This window comes from Diabrotica undecimpunctata, chromosome 1 (assembly GCF_040954645.1).
Source record: "Diabrotica undecimpunctata isolate CICGRU chromosome 1, icDiaUnde3, whole genome shotgun sequence".
NCBI classification, from domain to species: Eukaryota; Metazoa; Arthropoda; class Insecta; order Coleoptera; family Chrysomelidae; genus Diabrotica; species Diabrotica undecimpunctata.
In genome coordinates, this window is record NC_092803.1 from 43,696,635 (window position 1) to 43,723,792 (window position 27,158).

At 33.5% G+C, this 27,158-nt stretch overlaps 1 protein-coding gene across 1 annotated transcript in view; it reads right to left on the minus strand.

The window, feature by feature from the left end:
* LOC140442373 (fat-like cadherin-related tumor suppressor homolog) overlaps nt 1–27,158 on the minus strand; it is a 965,522-nt gene that overhangs the window by 177,911 nt on the left and 760,453 nt on the right. The window contains exons 5-6 of the mRNA XM_072533469.1: nt 23,178–23,336; nt 445–555 (exon numbers count right to left, since the gene is read on the minus strand). Of these exons, the coding sequence (XP_072389570.1) occupies nt 445–555; nt 23,178–23,336 (270 nt within the window). The remainder of the gene's footprint in view (nt 1–444; nt 556–23,177; nt 23,337–27,158) is intronic.

Below are 27,158 nucleotides of genomic sequence, written 5' to 3' on the forward strand. Positions count from 1 at the left end.
TATTTTCAAACAGGTCTCAACTATCACAATACAGCCACAGCAACAAGGATGATATTATAAACCCAACATGGTGATCACTAAATGAGAAAACTGAACATCAAAATCCACAAGAAAAGCACACTTAGAAAACGAATAGAGTCCAAGCCTGTACACATCTCAACATCCGCATCTGTTATTCTCTTTCCTCGAAAGAGACAGTGACGGTATTATAATATAACAAGAAATGCACCTAACTTATTTACCGATAACACAACGATAAATAGAATAACAATTCATAATATGCATACACATGCTTTATTTTATTATTAGCTAGCATTTTTATTTATAGTTGTAAAATTAAGCATGTACCTTTTAGCAAAAAGTACAAATTTAATTTCCAACCTACTATTTAATACAATGAGCGTGTCGTATGGCACACAGTCTAAAGTAACGTGCACATCTTACCCTCAAAACTCGATTTAGACCTATATATTCCGAAGGACCATGAGTTTCCCAAACGTCTTCCTCCCTAGGAGCGTCATCTAGCTCTTCTATATCACTGAAGGGGGTGTCTTTCTGCATCCAAATGTAGTATATTAATATTTACGAAAAATAAATAGACTTACAGTAAATAAACTAACTTAATGAAAAATAAAATAAATAATTTGGAAAAAAACTAAATTATCGTTATACAATTTTAACATTTTAAACTTTAATTTTAAAATTTTACATTTTAAACACTTTTGATACTGCTATTTAAATGCATCAATCATATTACAAACTTTCTACGTTTAATTATTTCTATTGTAATATTTACTTTATTTTGTTTTGCAGTGATTTATACTAAAAAAATTAATGTTCTTTTTCATAAACACACAAACAAAAACCGTACACAAATGCAGTTGAATTTTTGTAATTATGTAATTATCCGTAATTGGGCATGTCATCATAAAATAGTGTCAGCCATTTTTTCGAACAGACATTTTGTAAACAACCAGGGTTAGGTTAGTAATATAAATAATATAGATAATTATGTAATTTAAAAATACCAAGGAAAGTCTAGTCATTAAAAAAAACAACAACAAAAAAAAATAAATCATTTAAGACAATACATATATTATTTTACAAATTTTCTAAAGCCTTTATAAGCAATGTTATTTCTTTATTAAATAAAAATATTTATTTAATAAATATTTCTTTATAAATTTATAAACGTATGATGTGTATATTATACGTCATTGTCAAATCTGTCTGTACGAAAAAAATGGCGGCTGACGAAAAGTCCTATTAGTACAGATAAAAATGATATATAATGTTTGTGGAAAATATTAAAAAAAAACAAAACAATAATATAAGCATTAATTAACAGAAAATATTTTTAATTAAACATAACTAAATGTTTGTGCTCGGAAGGCGTGTGGGTGAGGTATTCTGTGCTATAACCCTCACTTCTAATTCGATGCCCTCAACCAATAACAAGTAAAAAAGTCGAAACAATTCAAGCGCCTGTATAGCCGCAACCGTACGGGCTTAGAGGTAGATTGCTGGAAATTCTTATTCGAAATATTTGGTTCTCTGTTTTCAGTAAGATATTTATCCTTGTCAAAATATTCTTACTTGTACTTGAAGGTTTAATGATTTTAAAGCTTTTTATAGAAATACAATTCATTTAGCAGATTTTTAGTAAAAAAAATCCAAAAATAATTAATTAAAGCATTTTTTCAAGAAAAAACTGCAAATAATTCGGAAAATAAGCATTTTCCGAAAAAATACCAAGAAAGAAAAAGTATTTATTTCGATGAGATATACCTAAAAAAATTTACTCAAAGCGATTCGGGCAATTGTTTTTTGTTACCTGTAAGTTATTAATTTGTTAATAACAATTTCGGGCCACTTAAGAAAATAAAAAAAATATATATTTATGTATTCTTATAGGGGTAAACCGCTCGCCTATAATAAGATAATATTTATTTTAAATGCAAAACAAGTCAAATTATTTGATTCAGTCAGATTTTCATTAAAAATTAATCCTCTATAAGTTTTTATCTAACATATTGCATGACGCGGTTTTTATTTAGATAGTTTATCATAAATTCCTCGAACTGAAAGTATAACAAAGAGCTTTTGTGTATGCAATGAGCTGTTTAAACAAAAGCACTATAGTTGCTTCAATGTATTGTACCAAGTATGTATTGTATTCTGTATTTTTCCTGGAAATTTTAAACATTTAATATTAATCCTTGATGTAGTTTTTATTGGAGGTTGTATATAATTTTCAAAATAAGAACAGGATAAAAAAGAGAAATCAAACGATTTCCACCTGGCGAAACCGAATTCGAATTTTTACCACTGTGATTTCTAAAACTTGCAAAGCAAACAGCTTGATAAGTTTTTTCGCCAGGTAGAAATCGTTTGATTTCTCTTTTTGTTTTTAGATGGCGTAGTAACGTCCGTATATAGTTATTTTGATAACTATTGTCTAGGACGGGAAAGATTTTTGTTTTGGTTCGGAGCAGTGGCTATACCGTTCTGAGGAGACCTAAAGAGGTCGAAATACATATAAGCGGCTTGTAGCTGCCCTGTATCGAAACAAAAATCTAATACCGTCATTATGTATTATTACTTTACTCCGTTTGGGGTACCAGAAACTGAATTCACTACGAATTTTGACCATGATGAACGGCATGTGGAATGCAATTTTAGATTCCCTTGCCGAGTAATTTATCAAGCTGTTTGCTTTGCAAGTTTTAGAAAGCACAGTGGTAAAAATTTGAATTCGGTTTCGCCAGGTAGAAATCGTTTGATTTCTCTTTTTGTTTTTAGATGTCGTAGTTACGTCCGTATATAGTTATTTTGATAACTATTGTCTAGGACGAGAAAGACTTTTATTTTGGTTCAGAGCAGTGGCTATACCATTCTGAGGAGACCATTACATTCGAAATACGTATAAGCGGCTTGTAGCTGGCCTGTATCGAAACAAAAATCTAATACCGTCATTATGTTTTAAGAACAGGATAGCCTCGATCGTTACCTGAAGTGGTTATTAGACAAAAGTTTTAATGTATTGAAGACCATAATAAGAAGCGAAGCCGAGAAAGATATCGTAGGTTCGACTGTGTGTATGTCTGTTGTCTGTATTGGTCGCATTTTCTGGGAACTTTACTTATGTAGAAAAATAACTACATATAAAAATAACGTGGACAACAGGCTATTTCAGGGTTATCCGTATCTATTGAACAAGTAATGCTTTCAATCCGCTCATGTTGACCAATCTTAAACTTTTAAGTCTTGCATTGGACTTTCTTCCTAAAAATTTGATAATGTGAATAAAGTTCTGAAGCTATTTTCTTGTGGCATGTTAAAAAGTAATTCCTATTTAAATGGGAATAAGCCACAATTAAAGGTTAAAGTACGTTCATTGACGTTTCAATTTCCACTTTGGAAATCGTTCTCAAAATGTGAATAAAGGTTCAAATAACGGAAAACGTTCAAACTAAACCGGTTATGGAATAAAGATACTTTGGAATAAAGGTACGACAAAACATCAATATAATGAATGACTTATGTTGCTTATGCCATCGAGAATGTGACGTATCAGAAAAAACATTTAGAGACATTTTACAGAGACACGGGAAAGGAGAAAAAAACATAAACACTTTAAATTTAATTGTATTAAAGTACTGTATTGAAAATATACTTTGTACCTTAATACAATAAAAGTACAGTTTTTGACCAAACTTTTTTGTTTGCACCGAAAACTAATTTGTAAATTTTTATTATAAACTGGAATACAGTGGTACCTCGACATACGAGTGTAATTCGTTCTGTAATCTTGCTCGTATGTCAAATTGCTCGTATGTCAAAGCAATTTTCCCCATTGAAGTTACCTGAAATGTCAATAATCCATTCCAGTCCCCAAAAAAACACGTTAGTTTTATTTGTTAAGTGTTTTTAAATATAAGAAAAATGTATTTAAAAGAAGAAACATTAATTTATAGGTAACAAAAATACATACACATTCTGTAAAAACATATCAAAAAGTGAAGTGCTTACGGAAGCGCTTAATTTTCGTCAGTGGTCTTCGCTTTTTTCGTCACACTTTGCTGATTTTCATCTACAGATCGTTTATGAAAACTGTCCAAGGAAATTTGTTTCTTCTTCCCCTTTAGAATATTGCGGAAATGTATTAGGTAAGTTTCGTTGAACAACACCAATGCACGACCAGTTGTAACTTTTTCAGGTTGATTTTTATCCACGAACTCTGCAACTTTCTCCCACATTCCCAGGATCTCCTTTACATCCCTTGTAGAGACAACGTCTTTCAATTCTGGCTCCTCTTCAAAACTAATTTTTCGTTGAACCACCGTATGCTGCTGCAAATGTAATTCATCTAACTTCTCGGTTGTCAGCTCCTGAGTTCGTTCACATCTCTTTCATCCACCTCTAGACCTATGGATTTTCCAAGAGAAACAATCTCATCTACCACTGACACTTCGAGTTCCAGTCATTCGCAGGCCCTTTCATCTACAGCCTCAGGTCACAGCTTCTTCTATGCAGAAGTTAGGTCCTTGTTGTAACACCTAGCCAGGCCTGCTCAATAATTGTTAGGCATATTACTATGTTAAAGTGGTCCTAATAGAAAACTCAAAGGGTAAGGTTTGTGTTCTCCGTCACCTCAAAGCAGCGCCGAAAAATGTGCTTGGTATAATACCTTCTTAAAATTAGAAATCACTTGCTGATCCGTGGGCTGCAAGATAGGAGTGGTGTTGGCTGGTAGGTAGAGAATCTTTATAAACTTGAACTCTTGGAGTAAATCATCTTCAACATTTGGTGGGTGAGAAGGGGCATTATCGAGGACAAGAAGAATTTGCATGGGTAGGTTGTTTTGCTGTAGATATCATTTAACAGAAGGGGTAAACACCAGGTTTATCCACTCCACAAAGAATTTCCTAGTGACGCACGCCTTAGGATTTGCCCTCCATATAACTGGTAGTTTTTCTTTTAAAATCTTATGTAACTTAAAGTCACTCTGGGATTTTCTGAATGGTACACTAGAAGAGGTTTGATTTTACAGTCGCCACTCGCATTGGCACAAAAGTAGTAGAGTTAATCCATCTTTCATAGGTTTGTGACCTGACATCTTCTGCCGTTATGTAAGTCCTATTCGGCATCTTTTTCCAGAGAATCCCTGTCTCGTCACAGTTGAAGACTTGCTAGGGGATGTATCCTTTGGCTTTTATCAGTTTGGAAAACGTTTTGATGTAAACCTTAGCTGCTTTCACATACACATTTGCTGCCTCACCATAACTGACGACGGAGTGAATGTCGGTCCTTTTTATAAAGTTGTCAAACCAGCCCCGACTGGATTTAAACGAGTCTTCCGATTTATCATTTGTGGAAGTGTGTGGGATCTGCTCCAGGAAATCTTCGTAAATCGCTCGTGCCTTCTCACATATGATGCTTTGTATTAAGGTTCCTCCTTGAAGCTGCTTTTCTGTCACCCACACCATTAGTAGTTTCTCCATCTTTTCATGAAGAGAAGTTCGGAGCTTAGAAATTATTGTAACGCCCTTAGCTGGCATTACACCATTTATCACCTTCTTCCGTTTAAGAACAGTACATATCATTGATGTGGTACGCCCGTACATCATCACCAAGTCAGTTACTCGTACACCTTGCTCATGTTTTTCAATGATTTCACATTTTAGTTCAATAGATATCATCTTCTTCTTCGAACTCATGATTCTCAAAAAAAAAGTAAATGTGATATATATATATATAAAATAAATGTAATATTGTAATGTATAAAAAGCACAAAACGCGAACCCCGAACGGTTGAGGTCGGTAGATATCATCCTGCCGCTGTATTATACCTATGATACTCTGCGTGATTCTGTTGACACAACCGCAGAATTGTTTATTGGCGCCAGTCCACAACAACTACTGCATCCTTACCTGAAAGCATACCTCTCAGACACGTACCAATATGAATCTGTAAGTTCATTTTATTGTTTTCTTTTATTCGATCCAAAAACCGAGAGTTTTACAAGCAGAGACACTAAATCCCATTGTAAGTGCTTATGGACATGCAACGTATAATTTATAATTATTTAACTTTGTTCAACCTTAACATTTTTGAGTTATCAATATAACACTGTTATAGCAAAGGTATAGCACTTAGGTTATTTCTCTCTTACCTACCTACCATACCTTATCAGGTATGATTGTATGAACCATACGTATCTCTCTAGTATTGTTTTTGTCTTATTTTCTTTCCGTTCTCGTCACTTTGTATCTTTCCCGTTATCGTTCTTATCTTATTTTCTGTCTATTCTCTTATTTACTAGGTTTACCTATTTCTTTCAAAAATAAAGTGGTGCCCAAGATTTTCTTCTCTTTCGTGTTTCTTTCTCCATCTCACTCTTTTATCTTCTGCAGTCTAGCCATGACGAACAACGACCAAGATACCTCTACCAGACTGAAGCCCTGACTTTAATATAATTATCTAATTATATAATATCTTTGTGTAAACCTCTCTTTTGTTTATAAAGAGAGACACTCTATAAATTAGGAGTTTATCGAATTTTTGCGCCTGAGTGTATATCCAATATACAATTTTTTGGTTATAAAATATAACCGATTTAATATCTTGAGAGATCTGTAGGAAATACACAAAACAAAGTTTGACTACTGAGAGTTAAACGTATTTATTAAACAACTTCATACACATAATTTTTAGTTGGTTTGAATAATTTTAGAGACGTATTAATTTTTAAAATTTCGAGGCGGAAGATCGGAGAGTATAGTATTTAATAAAACGATCTCTACATACAAACGGGCTCCTCTTATCTGTTCGCGTTTAACAAGATGGCGGTGTATTAGAGAAGTAAAAGAAAAGAAAACGAACAACGTTCCTTAGCATCACCTGTCCAACGCTTATCAATATTGTTATCTGGTACAAAAGAAATTTAATTAAATTCCAAACGTCAACCGAACGGAACGAATTTTTTTGTTTTTTCTGTTTTCTTTTTATTTGTTCTACATCAGCAAAGTCCCGGTTTTAATTATAAAGGAATTAGAATTTCTCAACTTCAGGTTATCAAAGTATTTAAAGCTATTAAATGAGATTTGAGCTGTTTGGTTTAAATCTTTTGTTTTCCTTTTCAAAATAAGGTTATTTTTAGGAATATATTTATAGTACAGTCAAAAGAGACATTTAAATAAGGCTTAATCCGAATGTTGCTAGGTACATTATTTTAAATATATTACAATTGGGGAGGGTTGTATAACAACCTAATAATAATATTGTACGGCATTTTTGCCGGGGAGATCCTTTCTGATAGATTCCGGCGTCCATTCCATCTATAATCCTGTTTCAAGTAGGTAGTGTCGATGCACACGGCTTTACGTACTCTACGAACCACGGAGAACGGCTCGCATCATTTTTAGAAATAAAAATGTCGTTGTTGGAGCCGAGATTCGCACTCGTGCGCTCTGTCTTATGCCAGTATCTTGTCGCCGAGCTACGGCCGTCCACTGTATAACAACAACTAAAAACTAACTTAAACACTGGACCGCCGCATGTATCAACCGATTGCTAGGACGGCGCATTGTATTTTGTAATATAATTAGGACTGTACTATGAGTCCTAAAACTATACACCGCGGTGTGCCGGTAGGATGAAAGGATGTGGCGTGGCATTCCAATAGTGCCACGTCAGACCACAGGGATCACACGTATGCCAGTGTGTGGCATTCGTGTGATTTCACGCCGTCCTCAACGTGTCCAAAACTTCCAACAATCCTCCTTTTTACTTACTTGACATAGTTTCTTTAACCACATTGGAGCAGGGGATGCGTGAACACTCTCTGTCGATTTACTGAAAATGGTTTAACTTTTTTTCCGCGTCCATTATTATAATATAATTTATCTTTGCAATGTTCTGGAGAATCCTCTTTTGGACAGTGTGCTGTCATAAATTGTTCGTCCGGAATTACATTTAATTCTGGTTTCGGATTTATCGTATATTTGCATTCCATGCCTCTCTCTCAATTATAAATATATAGTAGCTATTTCATATTGAATACACTGTTTAGCTATGGATACGTTGAAGAAGTAGTAATATATCAAGTATAAACAATAAATAGATTAGCAGGATGTCTGTGTAACACTATAAGACGTAACCGACACATTCGCTGTGATGAAATCAAGAATTTATAATGCTCCACTCTACCTGTAAAAACATCACCGATTTTACGTAAAAATCACATACAGGTTTTTTAAGATAGTCTGCAAAGACTGGTCCACAGATTTAACATAAGAACAAAAGAATTTGTAAAGAAGATGTAAAATAGAAATTAATGGCATCAGTATTGAACAAGTAATGGAAATAAAATACCTGGGAATTACACTGTCTAGCTATGAAGACCTGGACAAAGAAGTGAGAGATCAAGTACAAAAATCAAATAGACTGGCAGGATGCCTTAATAACACTATATGGCGAAACATACACATTAACACTGAGATGAAATCAAGAATTTATAAAGCCAGTGTAAGATCAATAATGACATATACCTCAGAAATAAGACCCGACACAGCCACAACGTAAAGGCCACTGGAAACAGCCGAGATGAAAGTACTGAGAAGAATTACAAGAAATACGCTGAGAGATCGAAAGAGAAGTGAAGACATTAGAAGAAAATGGAACGTACAGTGTATAAATGAATGGACACAAAATATAAAAAAAAATGGAATAATCACACAAGCAGAATGGAGGAGACCCGTGTCGTCAAAATAGGAAGAGATACGTCACCAATCGGCAGAAGAAATATCGGACGACCGCCCAAAAGATGGTGTGACAATCTTCCATAGAGGCAATAATCCGCCAATGAACAAGCAGAATTGCTTATAAAGAGGAAGAAGGAGAAGAAGAAGGTTTTTTAAGGTTCCAAAATAATCCAGTCGTCAGAGACGAAAATGCCACTAAACCTCTAAAAATCATACGCATAAGCTGAATTTTGCTGAGAATGTAGAATGTCAATTTTAGGAACCCAAAAAATAAGCAAAAAGTTTACCACTTTTACACTCTGGCTTATCCCTAAAATCCCCCTTAGTAGAGAGAAAGTAGAAAAAATCGATTTACCAAGAATCTGTAAACCGTTGAACAAAATATTTTAAATAAAAAATGTAGCTGAGATAATTTGGAATAAAAATGTTTATTAGCACTTTCTCTGTAAAATGAACCGTTCTGTTAGAAACAACGCTAGAAGCGACCGGTGATTCGCGCGAAAACAATTTTAAATAAAATTTGTATTAACTCGACGGTAAAAATTCAATATTTTTTGATCAGAGAGTCATATCGACTAAAATCAAAATGCGTTTTAAAGGTGAAGAAATCAGCTTTCGTATACAATTTTCATATTTCGTCGAAAATGAAGTCAGTTTCTATAAAGGTGTTTTATGGAACAGGCAACTGACTAATTCCTGGAATGAAGAAAAAGAAGAAGTTATCTAGATTTTTTTTATTAATAGAGACAATAGAAATACTTGTGTAGTTTCTATTTATTAGTTTTAAAAAATCATACACTAGAGGGAATGTTTGGAGGGAATAATGATTTGAAGAACTGCAAATATCTTGTGACCACTGAGATATACACAAGGAGGTAAATAAACGATAAACGAAATGAACAAAACAAGTATTCTTACTAAGATAATTAATAAAACCACCCGTGTAGGGATGGGTTGTTCCTCTTAAATGTTGCAAAGCGCAGAATATAAAGTATAAGGGACAGAAAACACCCCCAAAATCTGATCATTCTCATAGCGCCCTATTGTTCCGAAACAATTTCGTTCACCCTAAAACTGCTTATTTACTTGACATCATTACAAGAGCCAGTAATTGATAAATATAATTTGCCAATCGTAGACAACAAGAAGCGTGACTCACCCTGTCTAAATCTGCCCCTACGGACCAATCATTGTAACTCGATTTCGGATAATTGCGTATTACGTTAGTCCTTTATATTATATTCTCATGTATTCGGGAATCCATTCCAAGGCGATTAAAGTGATAATGGCTTAATGCCGAGAGACACCTTCGCTTCAAGGAGACGCTCTGAAGGGTGTCGCAGTTGCTTTGAATATCGCTACAAAAAAAAACTGGTGCATCGTTAGCAGGAGATGGTTCTAAGATATCGGGAGTTTAATGATGACTCTGAGAGAGCCGAAAGAGATTTCGGGATGGAGGAATAAATATATAAAGGTGTAAATATTCTTGTACAGCTGAATTTACCTAAGATTTCGTTAAATTATGTAACAAAACCGACAAATTTCTTAATTCTTACTTATCGTTTGTTATAAAATATTAATACCGATCAACATTTAGTCATTAAAATTACAATAAGATAATAATAGACATAAAAACAGACTCAACATTCAACAAAAGCCGGAAATACTACAAGGAGCTCAATAACACGAAGAAATGCTGTATTCCATGGACCACTAGAATGAAGAAAAAATATGATCTCATAATAGACACAATAGACATTTGGAAAACATGGAAATAACTTTAAGAACATATTGAATATTACATAATGTGATGTAACCCGAAAGGGCAATTTTAGAATATATATACCTTCTATTACGTCCCTCCACACATATTCCCTTTTTTTATTAATAATTTTTTTTATTATTTTATTTTTATATTTAATTCTTTAATTAACGTGTGTGTATGTCTTATAAACGCAATTAAAACGCCCCTGTATGCACCGCCCCTATGAGACTTAAGGGAAGCGAAGCTACAAGACTACACGCACCTCAGTCTTGTATAGATCAGCGCGATAAACACTCCAGTTTTTTTTGTGTAAACTTAACTACGCAAATTTAATAAGATTCTGCTCCCCTGAGTTCCCCCAGTGCACTGTGGAAGAAGCAGAAGTATTAGTTCAACATAACAGGTACCGTAATTTTGATTGCATACACACACAATATTGATTAATTGATAAATTTTATAAATAACTTATTTTCGTATAACAATAATACCAGCACCTAAATAAATAATTATGAACGAGTGTTTACTCCTATAGTAATTTACATTTGTACACCTTCTGTAAAGGATTTTTTAAATAAAAGTTTTTAACATATTAAATATTATAAGGGATATCTTATAATTCTAAATGCAACATATAAAATATTTTCCACCGTACTATGTCACCGTATGGCACCACATGCAGAACGGATAGTAGGAAAATACCACGCTGGTTTCAGAGCTGGTAAATCAACAATTCATCAGATTGCAACCCTGCAACAAATTTTAGAAAATACACTGGAATATGGCATAGATATATTTATAGACTACAAAACAACCTACGACTCTGTGAATAGAATGGAAATGTTCAAAGCAATGAAAGACCTAGAAATACCAAATCAGTTGGTAAATTTAAAAAAACTAACTCTTGAAAAACTTGAATGTAGAGTAATAATTCAGGGGGAACTGTCTGAACCTCTTAAAACAAATAACAGGCTGCGCCAGGGAGACCCTCTCTCCTGTATACTGTTTAATCTGGCTTTAGAAAAAGTAATACGTATGTCAAAAATCACAACCATTGGTTCAATGTATAATAAATCAGTGCAAATCCTTGCCTATGCTGATGATATCAATATTGTTGGGAGAACGAAAAACGCTGTAAGAAAGGCATTAAAAAAATCGGCTACAAAAATGGGTTTAATAATAAACACCAACAAAACGAAGTATATGAAAACAAGAAATAATGAAATCATGTTAGGATGTTTCGAAAGAAAAGTACTAAGGCTAATCTATGGAACAGTGAATGACAATGGAGTGTGGAGAAGACGATACAACTTCGAACTTTATGGAATATACCAGGAACCTGATATCGTAAAACATATTAAGATAGGACGTCTGAGGTGGATAGGACATGTAATGCGGATGGAACAAAATGACCTAGCTATAAAATCACAGACGCTCCTTGATAGACCCGTTGGTCAGAGAAGAAGAGAAAGACCCAGAAAAAGGTCTGGGGTCAAGATGTAGACCGACTTGATCAGGCCGGCGAGAGTGACAATCGTCGCTCTGAGTGGCCGCTCTGGTGACAAAAGTCAAACGAAAGCTAGTCTACAGTGGTGACATGAACGGTAAGAGTGAGATCGTATTTAGTGATCTCGATTCTGTTTGTGGCTCAATGATAGACGACCACGGGTTCGCAGGAGACGCGGAGATTCCTGGAAAAAACCATAAACATCTATGGTTACAATTATAAAGTCATCGAACCTATCTGCGAGAACTAGAACGCAGCTGTCATTTTAATATTTCTTGTCAAGCTAATGCCACAATTCTTCCATGGTCAGCAAGATAATAAATTTTTTCTGCCATTAAACATGTATGGGTTATGATAGGCAGAACGTTGGGTAGATAACCTGTATCGTCAATTAATTTGTACCTCTACGTAAGTTAACTTCTATAACATAGTATAGATGACTGAATGGGGAGATTCAACCCATTACTGAATTTTGAGGTTACGACCTAATCCAATTGTTATGAAACTTTAATTAATTGATACAATATGCATCTATTACTAAAAAATTATTAAAATATATTTACGTTTAATGAGTGTTGCACGTTAAATGTTAGGCCATATATATATATATATATATATATATATATATATATAGTATTGTTTATTATTGACAAATAGTAATAATTACTGGATTTGCTAGCTCATTGAAAAAAAATCACATTATGCAAAACATTTGTTTGAATATATTTGTAATTACGTTGATGCATCCTACTTTGAGCATCAATTGACAATTTTACTATTGGATAAATATGTATTAATAAAACCTTTTTACCTAACTAATAAAATGACAAATTTAAATGAAATAGTTTTATAGTTGAATAGGTATATTAATAAATCTAGTTTTACAGAAAATAATACAAAGTACATACATAATAAAATATTTCAAACAATAATATGGATATTGTTTGAACTTCATTTGAAGGTAAATATATATATATACAATAAGTAAGTTAAAAAAAATTAATCTTTTGGTCACGAGGATATCGGTCAAAGGAGAAATAATAAAAGGAAATCACAGTTCCATTCCTATATTTGAAGACGTTTCGCTTATTTAATTTACAAGCTTCATCAGTTCAATGAATGGTGAGTGAAGAAAGTTAAGGTGTAAAACAAACACACCATTCTCTTAGTATCCGTGGTCAAAATATTAAAGTTGTAATATTAGCTTAAATGTTCATATGTAGTCGAATTCATGTATAACCATAAGAAAAAGATTACTTTAAAGGTGAAAAAAAATGTATATATATATATATATATATATATATATATATATATACATATATATATTTATATATATATATATTTTAATAAATATGAAAAAAATAATAGATGCGTACATATTATTCTTCCACTATATTATTTATTATTATTTATTAAGTAGTGCATTGGTATAACAATGTGCATAGCTGCAGGCTTTAACTATGCGTTGGCGTTAAAGATGCTCTATATTAATTAGCTCTCCAGGCCTATAAGGCCCATAGCTTGGTTTACTATTATTTTTCATTCTTTTCTATCTTCTGCTTTACCCTTTACCTAATTTGGGATTTTAAGCTCTTCTATGTCTTTTTGAATCCCCTTCTTTTAGCTGATTTTCGGGCTACCTTTCTTCTTCTTTCCCCCTTTCCTCCGGTTAGTATTCTTTTGGATGGTCTCGTGTTTGGCATCTTTTGGATATGCCCCGACCTACTTAGTCTTTGTGATTTTATGTTCCCGACGATATTCGGTTATCCGTACATCCTCTCTAGTTCTATATTTAGCCTTTTTATCCACATTTTGGCCATCAGTATTATGTGATCAGCGAATGCTAGGAATTAGTATTTCCGTTGATATACAAGTGCTATCCTGTTAATTCCGGCTTCTTTGAAGACAATTTCAAGAAGGATACTGAACAACAATATTGGCTCTTGTCGCACCCCTCCCACTGTCTTATAACTTATCTGTTTCTTTTCCATTTATTTTAACCCTACGCTTTGTTTTTCTGAGACAAATAAATACGTATCACACGTAGTTACCATTTTGAAAAAATCGCACTGAATAAAGACAAGTGGTATTTACAAAAGGACCTTAGGCTAATTCTCCTTCTTAAGATACCATGTATTTGTACGTCCACCTTTTATTTGCAGAATCAGATATTTATAAAGCTACAATCTGAGTAAATTTTGCCCAGTGGATTAACATAGATGAATAATATTTTGTCAAGTCTTTCAAAATATTCTGAACGACAAGAATATTATTCATCTAGTTTTTTTCTGAAAGGTTGTTCTATGTTTCTAAATATATGAATTGACAAGTTAAGGTAGTGGTAATGGAATTACCTCTCGGGGGAATCTGTAGCCATATAGAGCGCGTCCCCAGGTAGTGGATAGAGGATAGCGGCCCAATAGCTGATTCACTGAATGATTGCCAGTATAATTACTGACCAAGAACACGGTCAACGGCATAAGAATACAGAAGGTAACGGGAAACCACTGTATTAATGACCCTTTGAGATTGTAGTAAAAATCATCATAGATTTACAAAATAAACCTTACAATCTTGGTTATCGAGAATAGGAGCCGGTAGGGTGGGAATATCACGCACATATCACAAGGTCCCTTGTCGTTATCCAGAGAATCCTTGTAATAATAATACATCTCACGTAATAACAGATAGAAGTAGGAATAACCAGATAGAAGTAGGAACATGAAACGTTATATATTAAAAAGGAAAAGTCGTTTAAGAAATGCAGAGACTTAACTGCAACATATTGGGAATTAACAAAACCAGATGGCCCAGAATGGAGTAGCAATATCAATTAATAAATCTCTCCAAAAATATGTGCCTGAATGTTTGTCCAATCTCGGAGAAAGTGATGATGGTAATATTAAGAACGGATCAAATAAAGGTAGCTATCTGAAAGTCTAAAGGATCTGCAAATAAATGATCGATAGAGTAGTACAAGTCAGCGAAGATAACCTTAATATAAAAAAGACCAAATTTATGATAATCAGAAAGGGAAAGATTAGGTGAATCTAAGCGTACATGGTGAGCAAATAAATAAAGTCCAAAAATATACATACCTCATATCTATTCATATAAAAAGTGATGTCAAGAATGGGACAAGCAAGACGTACATTCAACAAAATGAAGACAGATAACTCAAATTAATATTGAGTTAAATAGGAAAAGAGGGCGAAGTGCTGAATACCATTAAAAGTAGAAAGTTATAATAATTAGGATATGCTATGAGAGGTGAACGTTATAATCTGCTTTAAAGTGATAATACAGGGAAAAGTACATCGAAAGAGAAACCGAGAAGACATATCTAGTGAATAATTAATCTTGAATAACTTAAGTGTGTGATTTGGATGTGTCTCCATTAAACACATGACAAAAAATAAGAAGATAGTGGTCACATTGAAATCCATCATTATTCAGGGACTATTGCTGTACTAGAGAAACCAACAATAATTTTTTAATGGCACAATAGTATACAGAAACAATTCCTTTGAACAAAATATGCAATTTTAATTACTGTTTTGTTTATTCCGAAAAATATTTTAGTCAATACGCAGCCTCCTATTTAATTTGCGATAGGTCATACATATATCACAGATTCTTCTTCTTCTTATGCTGTCCCCATTAACGAAGGTTGGCAACCACATTTTTAAAAGCTTCTCTGTCTTTTGCAACGTAGAATAATTCGTCTACAGTCATGTTTGTCCAGTCTCGAATATTTCGCAGCCATGACTTCCTCTTTCTACCTATTCCCTTTTTGCCATCGACTCTACCCTGCATGATGACCTGCAGAAGACTATATTTATCATTTCTCAGTATGTGTCCAAGGTATGCAGTCTTGCGTACTTTTATTGTTCTCAACAATTTTTTGTCTCGACCCATCCTTCTCAGCACTTCCTCATTGGTGACCCTGGCAGTCCATGGAATTCTCAACATTCTCCGGTATATCCAAAGTTCAAAGGCTTCAAGCTTCTTAACTATTTGCGCTTTTAATGTCCATGTTTCTACCCCGTACAATAGTTGCGACCAGACGTAACATTCAACAAACAGGAGTCTCAGCGCAGTATTCAGATTTTTGTCACAGAACAATTGCTTGAATTTTAAGAACGCTGCCCTTGCCATTTCTATTCGTACCCTGATCTCTTGGTCTGGATCTAATTCTGTGTTGATGTAAGCTCCCAGATATTTATATTTTGTCACTCTCTCTATTTGCTGTCCACCAAGAGTTAGTTGTTTATTATTTATTGGACTCCTTGATACTATCATAAATTTGGTCTTATCTGTGTTGATGTCAAGTCCCATTTGAATGCATTCACTATTTATTGCATCTATTAAAGTTTTTAGTTCTTCTATATCCTCAGCCATAATTACCGTGTCATCTGCAAATCTCATGGTGTTTATGATTTCTCCACCAATCACAGATAGGTCACATATATAACACTTTGCAATTCATGTGTAGTTGTTTGTAAATTTTAATTATAAGTTTAATATTAAATTTATTTTTTGTTTCATTTTTGCAGTATAATTTCGATATGTTACACATTGTTTAAAGTGAAAATGTAAAATATGATATCATTCTGTGCAGGCGCAAGTACCGATCCAAAATGTTAAATTTTTATACTTCAGTTATGATTTTTTTACGGCTCAATGTTTAAAAAATTCACACGGTAGTAGAACTAAAATAAACTAGCTTATTGTGCTTTCCCGTTTAAGATGCCACTTTAGTTTTTATGGTGAAAATGTAGCGAATAATTCTTCAACATCCACACTTTATTATCTCATTAAACTGAAATCACCTAAAAAAATTCAACTGCGCGTTATGAATAAAGAAAAAGCAATCTGTTCCTAAATACTGTTAAAAACGAGAAAATCGCTGTAAAGTGATGTCCTCAAAATACACTTTTATGGAATTTAATCTTAAAAGGAATCCACAAAGCATGAACAACTTGAGGACTTTTATTTCTTTGTGCCTATATTTTTTTAAATCGAGTTTTATACTAAATATTTCGCAAGGGTCTTCCGCCTTTCGGTTTTTTTAAGCGGACATTGGCGTCAGCAATATTGCAAGCGCTCCAGTGAAACAAACGGCCTTAAAAAAATCTACTGAATATATTTAGATAACAATTTGAGAATAACACGCAGAACAATAAATGTGCTGACGCTGTGAATCATCTACAATAAAAAAATAAAACAAAGCAATTTGAAATATTAAGTCATTGAAAAAAAATCATAATTGGAGCAGATTCTAAAATCTATAAGCATAAGAATACACGGCAATGAAAGAGCTAATGAACTTGCCAAAAGAGCATCAACAACAAAATACTTCGGTCCAAAAGCAGCTGTAGGAGTGTCAAACGGGTCAATTCGCGAGCCAAATAGTGGGATATCCCCACTAGGGTAATATTATCCAGTCAAGTACTTGGCAACATGCAAATTGGACGGGCATGTGCAATAGAGCTTAAGTACTGCGAAAAACAAGCATGAATCATCGCCCAGTCATAACAGGCTTCCTTACTAGATATGCCTGTCAAGGGACACCTGCGTACAATGGGACTGTTTGATGGAGACTTAAGCTGCCGACTCTGTAGCAAATGACAAGAAACAGTCAACCATATCTTGCATACATATGGCGGTTAATACCACAGGCGGTTAATACTTCAAAGACTATCAAATGACTCCCAAAAACATATGGTACCCATCCTCTAGACCTGTATTACCTGGTACAGGGTTCTAAAATCCTGAAATGGGTATCATGTAACATCTTTCTACCACCCCTGTTAAAACTGTTAATATTTGGTTATCTATTTCCTCTTTGTCTGTATTTTCTAGGTTTGAAAGTCCATTCTCCACATATTTGATGTATTCAGAAGAGTTTTCTGAGGGTGTCCATTCTCTTAGCTTCCTCTTCGTTACCAAGTTGGCTCTTTCCCTCTTGACATGTATTATTAATTTTCCTGACACAGCTCGATGGTCGCTACTCACTGACAGCTTATTTAACACACTTTCGTGTTGGACTATTTCTTTCCGATTTTATAATATATAATGTATGCTTTTCACCTCACTAATACCCCATGCAACGTCACTCATTGAACATTTCGGCGTTCAAGCGAGATCTACCGCTGTCGAGAGAATTTCACTAGGTGCCAGAAGCGTTTCGAAGAATGAGCCGACTATATACAACAAAAATTAGAATTTAACGGCCAGTCTAAAACAAAAATTTGTACGGTTAATAAATAGATATCATAAATTAATCGTGGTTTAGTGTTAGCGTTGGAAGACTTTAAATAAATTTAAATAAATACTACAATACCAATGATATCCCATTTTATATTCTTAACTTCTTCTTGGAGTTCTATAATTTTTTTCTTACAATTCAATAAACACCAAACGTGAGTTGCCTATATTACTATATTTGCAGCTTTTTACTATTTGCTCGCTTTTTTATTTTAGCTGACACTGCATTTTTGTCGAATCTTGGCATTAACATTATTAACAATCTTAACTCATGGAACAGAATCCCATAGATAAACCTACTTATCAAATTTCTGACCACTGCTACTAGCGAACTCCCGGCGAATACAGTGACATTCTGGAGGAAACTTCAATTCTTTACCGTCTTTAGCTAAATAGCTTACATGTTATTGTTGTTTATAGGTTCTGTTGCACAATTATATCTGTTCATAGTCAGGTAACAGCCACAACTGCCGTTAACTTGTTTCATAAATCTGAAAAGAGCCCTTCCAGCAACATTACGTCCTCTCTTCTTTACTATTCCTGCCTCCTTTCAAAACAACAGACCATCCAACCATCATTGGTAAAAACAATCACCTAAAAGTAAAAAAATGACTACATCAGACAACCAAAACACAGGCTGAAGAGGCAGAAGATGAGTAAGGAGGCATCTACACGAAAGAAGCATCGTTGACAAGAAACACCCTCCAGAAAAAGCTATCAATTCGTCGTCGATGAAGATTACCAGTCAGTGACAAGAAGGTACTAAGTCGATGTTGTGTACCATTTGGTAATTTCTGTCACAGTTGAAAAAGAAAGGTCACAAACAAACAATACCAAACATAGGCTTCTAAATCCCGAAAGCAATGTATCATTACAAAGCACTCTGATTATATCTATTGATTGATAATGTGGTTAGTTGCATCATTTTACAAACCAGTCTTGTTAGTTCACATTGAAGATTTAACACAAAATTAGCTTTTCTAAATTACTAATACATTTATATTCTAATCTTTTCGAAAATGCATTCACGAATATACAAGATGGAAGTATTTTTTAATTTATTAAACTCGAAAATCAAATCAGCTAGTGTAGTTTACCATAATATCCTTATTATTACTAATGGATTAAGTATGAAGTTAAACTTCTCTCCAAACACATGACCACCAAACTAACTTTCCTTCACTAAACTTTCCACTAGACTCTCACATAAAATAAAAACTAAAAACTTCCGAGATGTTTCAATTTTGCGGCGAAAGGAAACAATTACCCAGGTATTTATTTTCTTTTTTCCAGATTAAAAGTGAACAATAGCGGTACCTGTCCAGTATTTTACCCCAAAGCTCTCTACTATTAAAAGTTATAGCAAAAATTTCCACATTAAACGGTAAATAATAATATGATCAGCGCAGAACGTGAGCAGCGTTCCTAAAAAAGCAGTAAAACATCATGAGTGGATATTGGTTTTCGAAGAATCATAAGTGGGTTATATCCTTCCAAAGTTGCTAGGAAATTACCTGGCAGTGAGAGGTGATGGTTTCATTTTTTATAAGCGAGTAACACTCCACTTTGCTATACAAATATATGGAAAAAATTGAATCCAGAACGTGGATAACGAAAATGGCGTGAATATGGTTTTCGCGATAAAATAAAAATGGGCCATTTGATAGCAGTAAAAGAGATGAATCTGTATATCGTTCTAAATTCGTAGATAAATAAATGTTTCTTTCAAAAGGAGATATTTTTAATAGAACGGCAATAAAGTAAGGGTTTAGAAACACATTGATAAAAAATATTATAAATTATAATACATCTAGAAAGTAGATAGTATTTTCCTCTTTGTTATTATATCGGGCTCTTATTTTAGTACGTGTTAAAAGAAATAAGAACTGGTATTTACAAAAATAAAAGTAAGCTTCTGGCGACTACACGACAAAAATACACGACTGGCATTAGCAACGTTGGTAAAACAAATTACAACTCAAATGGAATTGTTTTTCTTATAAAACCGATTGTTTCGTTTATGTATAAGGGTTGCAGAGCCTTAAAAATAGGAATAACCAATATCTACCGATAGTAAGCAATGGCAGTCTCAAGAAGCAGAAATCAAGGCAATTTTCTAAAAAAAGTTAATATTATTGATGGAACAGTATGTAGTGCAAGCTTGTACAGTATTTTTAATAATCATCTAAACAGCTCATGTCTACAAACAAAATAAAACATACCAAAAGTTAACCCTTTTTCTATAAAGGCAGCAATAAGACGGGGATACCTTCAAGTACTTCATAGTACTGCAATCAAAAAGTACTGGCGAAAACGAAGGCAACATAGATATACAGCTAAAAGAAAAACTTACATGTAAAAACACACGAAAAAATTACTATGTGCCAGTAAAATTAATCTTGGTGATACATATGTATTTCTCGGCAAACATGAACAAGAAAGCAGATCTATTGCCGAGTCTGCACTCATCGGAACAAGATTCCATTGTCTATCTTTCCAATTGAAAAAAGGTCTCGAATTCATTCTTTATAAGACCAGTTGATAAATCTGAACTGATCCAAACAATCAATAGTATCAAAAGCAAATATTTCTGTAGTACTGATGGACTATCCATAAAAATTTTTTCAAATCTCCCATCAAAATGGGTTGGAAATCCTGGTCGCACTAATTAATGATTCCTTTGAAAAAGGTATATTTACAGAGTGCCTAAAGACAACCATTATCATTCCTTTTCATAGGGGTGGAGAAAAATCGAATGTCTGCAATTATAGACATATTTCCTTACTACCGGCAGTATCCAAAAGTATTGGGAGACTTATAAAAGCACGACTTATGGTATTTCTCGTTGAAAATAACATTTGATCACAAAATCAGTTAAGCTTTTTATCTAACAAATGTACCAATGATGCTATGTTTTCTGTACTACATGAGGTTTACCAAGCACTACACAATAATATTTACACTGCCACTATTTTTTGTAACTATTCCAAACCTTTTGATTGTGTATATCACGACATTTTGATAAAGAAACTAAATTTATACGGAATTCGAGGTATTTTTTTGAATTGGTTTCAATCTTATTTGGAAAATAGGAAAAAACTAGTTAGAGCAAATGATAACTCTAGTCACAAAAGCATTTTATGTGGAGTACCACAAGGTTCAGTATTGGGTCCTCTACTTTTTCCTATCTTTATAAATGACATCACCAATTTAAAACTCTAAAAATCTGGAGGAAGTCTAATATTGCAACTCTTCATGCAACTGTAACTTCTGATCTACTTAAAATAAAGTCCCCGTCCGACCCTAATTTACTCTCTTTTAACGTGGATAGGACAGTAGCATTATACTATAAAGGAAATCTTCAACACTTGCTTCTTAATAACAGCCAGATCAATATCGTTGATTCCGTAAAATTTCTTGGTTTTATAGACAGCAACTTTAAATGGTCCCTTATCGATTTGTTAAGTAAGAAACTAGCCTCACTCTGCTATGCAATAAGATCTGTTTCGAAGGAAATCAATTTAGCATCTTCCAAAATAACATATTTTCTTTGTTCGAATCTCATCTTTGATATGTTTTTTCTTTTTGAGGTTCTAGTACAGCTGATCAATCTGATGTTATTTTTAAATTACAAAAAGGGCAATACGGTATCTTTTGGCCTCAGCAGAATAACAAATTGCAGAAGCTACTTCAAAAACCACGGGATTTTAACACTTCCCTCTTTATATAATTTAGAAACTGTTTGCTTAATTCGTAAACACCTACATGTTTTTCCAGCAAAACCCAATCATGACTACTCCACCAGAAAAATCAATCGGAAAATCATCACACAGCCACCCCCAACTGACAAACATCAGATTTCATACCGTCAGATTTCTACTGAGACTACTGGGCTCCCAATCCATAGGTGTCGCACAATCATTCCAGCGAATGCAGAGTGCAGTGGGAAACTGTTACCTAAATAATTGATAGCTGACCTAAATTAGCTGACCGTGATTACCTTACCTAAATGATAGATGAACAAATAGCGTGCGAACTGAGGGATTATATCCTTAGCATGGTATGAGCCCACTGCCAGACGTAACACTTTTTCTACCACGGAAACTTAACATTTTTTGCATTAGTTTTTAATTACTTTAAATTTATCATTAATATTAACTACAGATATCATATTGACAACACTAGGAATCCTAAGATTTCCTACTTGGCGAAACTAATCTAATCGCATCGAAATTAAATCTAATACCGTCTTCCTGTTCTATCTCATTGTTTCGTCTCTCCACACATATTTTTTCTTTAAGCATTTTTTACTATTATTTTCTTTTTATATTTAGTTTTAATTAACGTGTGTGTATATATATTTACGTATGTAACCTAATAGTATGTCATGTAGACGCCGCCCTAATATACTTGAGATACTCAAGAAATCTATTCGGACCTGCATTTAGACAGGCAGTATTCCTATAATCAACGCGACAGTAACACTTCAGTTTTTTATATAACCCGTAATTCGAGTGTAAGAAGAAAAACCACGAGATTCCACAGCCCAGCGCACTGGAGAGAGGAAAGAAGCAGCCTGGACATAGAACTAGCATAACACATAATTTACATACACACACACTATTTAAATAATTTGCATTTAACTGATTTGGCCATAAAATATAAAACCAGTACCTATTGTATAATAGATTAATTACATTTGTAAATTTATCATTATTAGGTCTTTTTGTCATATACGCTTTTTGTTAATATTTTTGTACATAAAAATACTGCATTTAATATAATTCTTATGGAAATTTATTATGTAGATTAAAATTTTACTAAAATAAAATATGTATATTATTTTATATGGGTTATATAAAGTTGACTTACCTGGAAAAGTGGTTGATCTGTCTCGCTTTTAACCGCCGGGATTTGGATTTCATACGAGATTTGCTCGAATTCGGGAACATTGTCATTGATATCTTCTACTCCTACTACAACTCTGGTGGTAGAAGTAAGCGGTGGAGTACCGTTGTCGCTGATCAGTATCTGTAACAAAGACACTGGATATTAATATAAATTATTGATGGTAAGACTTGAAAATCATTTCATTAACACGGATAAATTCTCGATAAAGTTAAGCAGAAACACATATCTTTAAAATATTTAATCTGAATTTTAATTTTTGTTTTATCATTAGGCTTTCGTCATTATTTTGTTATTCAAATTGATGAAAATTATCATTGAATATATCTACGCCTCTCTATGCTTACGACATCTATATGCTTCATGGTGTGGAATTTTTATTTTTTAATATCAGGGGTCTCGACTAACCGATAAGACGAATCCCCAAGCTGAGGGCTGAGTCTCAATAGATCGCAGCCTGGAAACTGCTCTACCAGGTACAACACCCTGCTAGGTACGTAAGTCGAATTCCGAGTTCCAACATCGAAAAGATTATAATAAACATGTTCGTCCGTCTAAAGATCTGGTCTACTGGCAAGTATCGATCGATTCCACCGTAAACCGATAATCTCAACGGAAATAAGGGCTTGTTCCACAATCGTAGCGAACTACGATTGCCTAGAAAAGTCACATTGTTTTGAGCCTTTCGACTCTCGGAACTCCAAGAGATATCGTTACCACCTTTACCTAGAAAGGATACGGCCTTAACACGTCGCATGTTTAAAGCATAACGATATGCTATTGATAGGTGCTGAGAGTATTTTTTTTGTAAATCGGTATAACTGTGATTGGTTTCTGATAGGCAGGATACATTTATAAAGTTTTTGCTAAATTTTGTCTTTTTTAATGCTTGACGCTCATATGCGTCGTCAGCACTAGATCATTAATGTTTCATCCATATGCTAAGAGACTTACATGTGCGTCTTTGATTTTTGTCTTTGTTTGTCGTTGTTTATATGCTGAAGTAACCAATACTATTTCAGATTTTTTTTAAAAGATGTCTGATAATTTCTAAACGATATTCATGTAACTTCATTTTTCAATCAGTGTATGGAGTATAACTTTTGCACAAGTAATAGGAATTTAATAACAAAAGTTGAAATATGTGAATACCTATTTTTTATACCATATGAACGTCTTTCACTCACATGGATAGTAAGCGAGCATTTGATCTTTGCGATCAACATCACTCATAAACTCATTATATGTATTTGGATATAGATAGGGGTTTTATTTTTATTTGGTTTCTTTTGTTTTCAGTTTCGATAAGATCATTTGTAGTTTATCTAGCATTAGTTCTAAAATTATTTTTCAGAGTGGCCTTTTCCATCTGCATGGTCATAACGTCCTGAATATAATTTCGTACAAAGCGCTAAGTCGTTGGGTTCTGCCAACACATACAATTTAAGTCCGCATTTGTGACGTTTGCTTTATATATATATATATATATATATATATATATATATATATATATATATATATATATATATATATATATTCGAAAAGATAATCTACCACGCCACAATACCATACTTTCATCAAAGGATAGATTTTTCCTGGTTGATATATTTCAGCCATTATATTATTGAAGTAATTTAAAAGTGGTTTAATGTTATAGAGTTTATCTTCTATTATACCCTCTTCTGGATTTCTGGAAAAATGTAGACATCTCAAAATAAGAAAGTAACGATCTCGGCTCATATTATTATGGAAACATTTCAATTAAAAAAGAGGATCGGTATTCCAGTAGTCCTGGATTCTATTGATTTTCCATGTTCCCATATGCAATGAAAGTTTAAAAAATGTTTTAAGTTCATTAACACACAGGCTTCCATTGATTTATACGTGAATGTTCTGCAACACCGAATAAAAATAACGATTCGGCATAAACATTTGCTTCCTGCACTATCATCTTAAAAAATATATCTTCTACAAGAAGCCAAAAAAAATCATATGGAAGACCAGTCCCTGGAACATCTACTAATAACCCAGAAGATTTGGTAAAATTAAAATTTTCCATTCCAATAGGATCGTCTTTCCACAAATCCTTACTTAAATTTGGCTCCTCCTGTGTATTTTTATTCCTACCTGTATTTCAATGTAACGCTTCCATCAATCCAGAATATTCATTTTCTTCTTAAATATATATAAAAAAAAATAAAGCAATTCTACAAGAAAATCTAATGCTGCAAAATAATTCTGTTGATAATATTCTAAAAGGTTGATATTAGAACTAAACATTTCAAAACATGTATACTAATGAAGTTATGATATAATTTTGAATTCATTTCTCAAATCTCGTATTGGAATTCAATTAATTTAATAAATTTAATATGGCAAAATAAAGATAATACAGAATCTAAATTTAAATAATTTTATGAATTAGTTTTTGTACTTGGAGAAAAGATTTTCTTTTTTGATTACCGGTGGCTTTACTTTGTTTCTTATTTTTAGAGTGTTGCTGCAAAACAGAATTATTGTGATTCCATCTTTGGAAGCCTTACCGTCAGTGATCATTTCTTCTCTTAGAGTATAAGGTATGTTCGATAATGCTTTCGTCGAAATAAAAATAATCCAGACTCATTTGTGTTAAAATATCTAGCGGTGAGTATCGCTTCAATAAATTGAGCAGCTTTTCCTTTTCATCAGAAACCACTAAGTAATTTTCCGTATCTGTTTCGTCATATATAAATTTAAAGCATTTTGTCGCTTTCAAAATTTCTCAAGCCTAGAAGAACTAGAAGCCTTCATATCAATACTTAGTTATACAATATTATGTATTTTTTAACCCCAATTTACGAAGCAAATTAAAAATAATTTGATTTAATACAGCATCTGAGAATAAATTACCGAAACTCAAGTGAAATTGAAGAAGGTAATGGTAATATTCTAAAAGAAGAAAAAGAAATAATAAGGACATAGACAGAGTATTTCTCATTATGTATATAAAAATGTCGTGGCCGGTCTGTCAGGACCAACCTGTCACTTCTGGAACAGTTTCATATAAACAACGGGCTAATAAAAAAAGTTAACCGAGAATACCTAAATTACTTTAGCTATAAAAACGGAAACTATGGAACTATGGTAGTAGAAGGAAAGGTAAAAAATGTTTTTGAGAACCGCTTGATAAATAGGTTAACAGATAGTTTCCTCTAAAAACTCTTCCACAAAGTAAACTTTTATACGCAACGGTATTTATGCTAGACAATACAAAACATAGGTATCTTAAAAACTCACATGTGCGTCGTCAGCATATGACTAAAGCTATATATTAACGCTCATAGGCGTGATTAGCATGCAACGTGTTAAAGGCGTTCAGGCATAATCCCACGGATGGTAGCTTCGCACCATTACCCGCTCGAGTAAGCGCGTTAACCAAATGTTCGAACCTGCGGTTCCTCTCGTACTGAGCAGGATTACTATCGCAACGACGAATTATCAGTAGGGTAAAACTATCCTGTCTCACGAAGATATAAACTAAGTTCACGTTTCTTTTCTATGACAAAAATTAATAGCTTAACACAGAAGCATTATTCGTTATCCAGTGCAAACGTGAAACAGTTAAAAAATTTCAAATGTTTGGGGTCAAGAATAACTAATTTAAATTACAATCATACAGGACGCACCAAAGACGAATGATTAGCTAAAAAACAACAAATAGTTGTCTTATATGGCACGGAAACATGGCTAAGGTCGAAACGAGATTAAGTAAAACTAAATTGCTGAGAGAAGGTGAATAAGAGTCCTGTGGCAGAGATGAAAAGAGCTAAAACGAGTTGATCTGTAGAATATTTCTAATGACAGATAGGCAAAGAGTGTGTTATACCATATCCATAGAGATGCACGTGGGACGTCCCGTTCCGTACTTTGTCCCGCGAGACGGGGACGGGACGGGACAGCGATTTT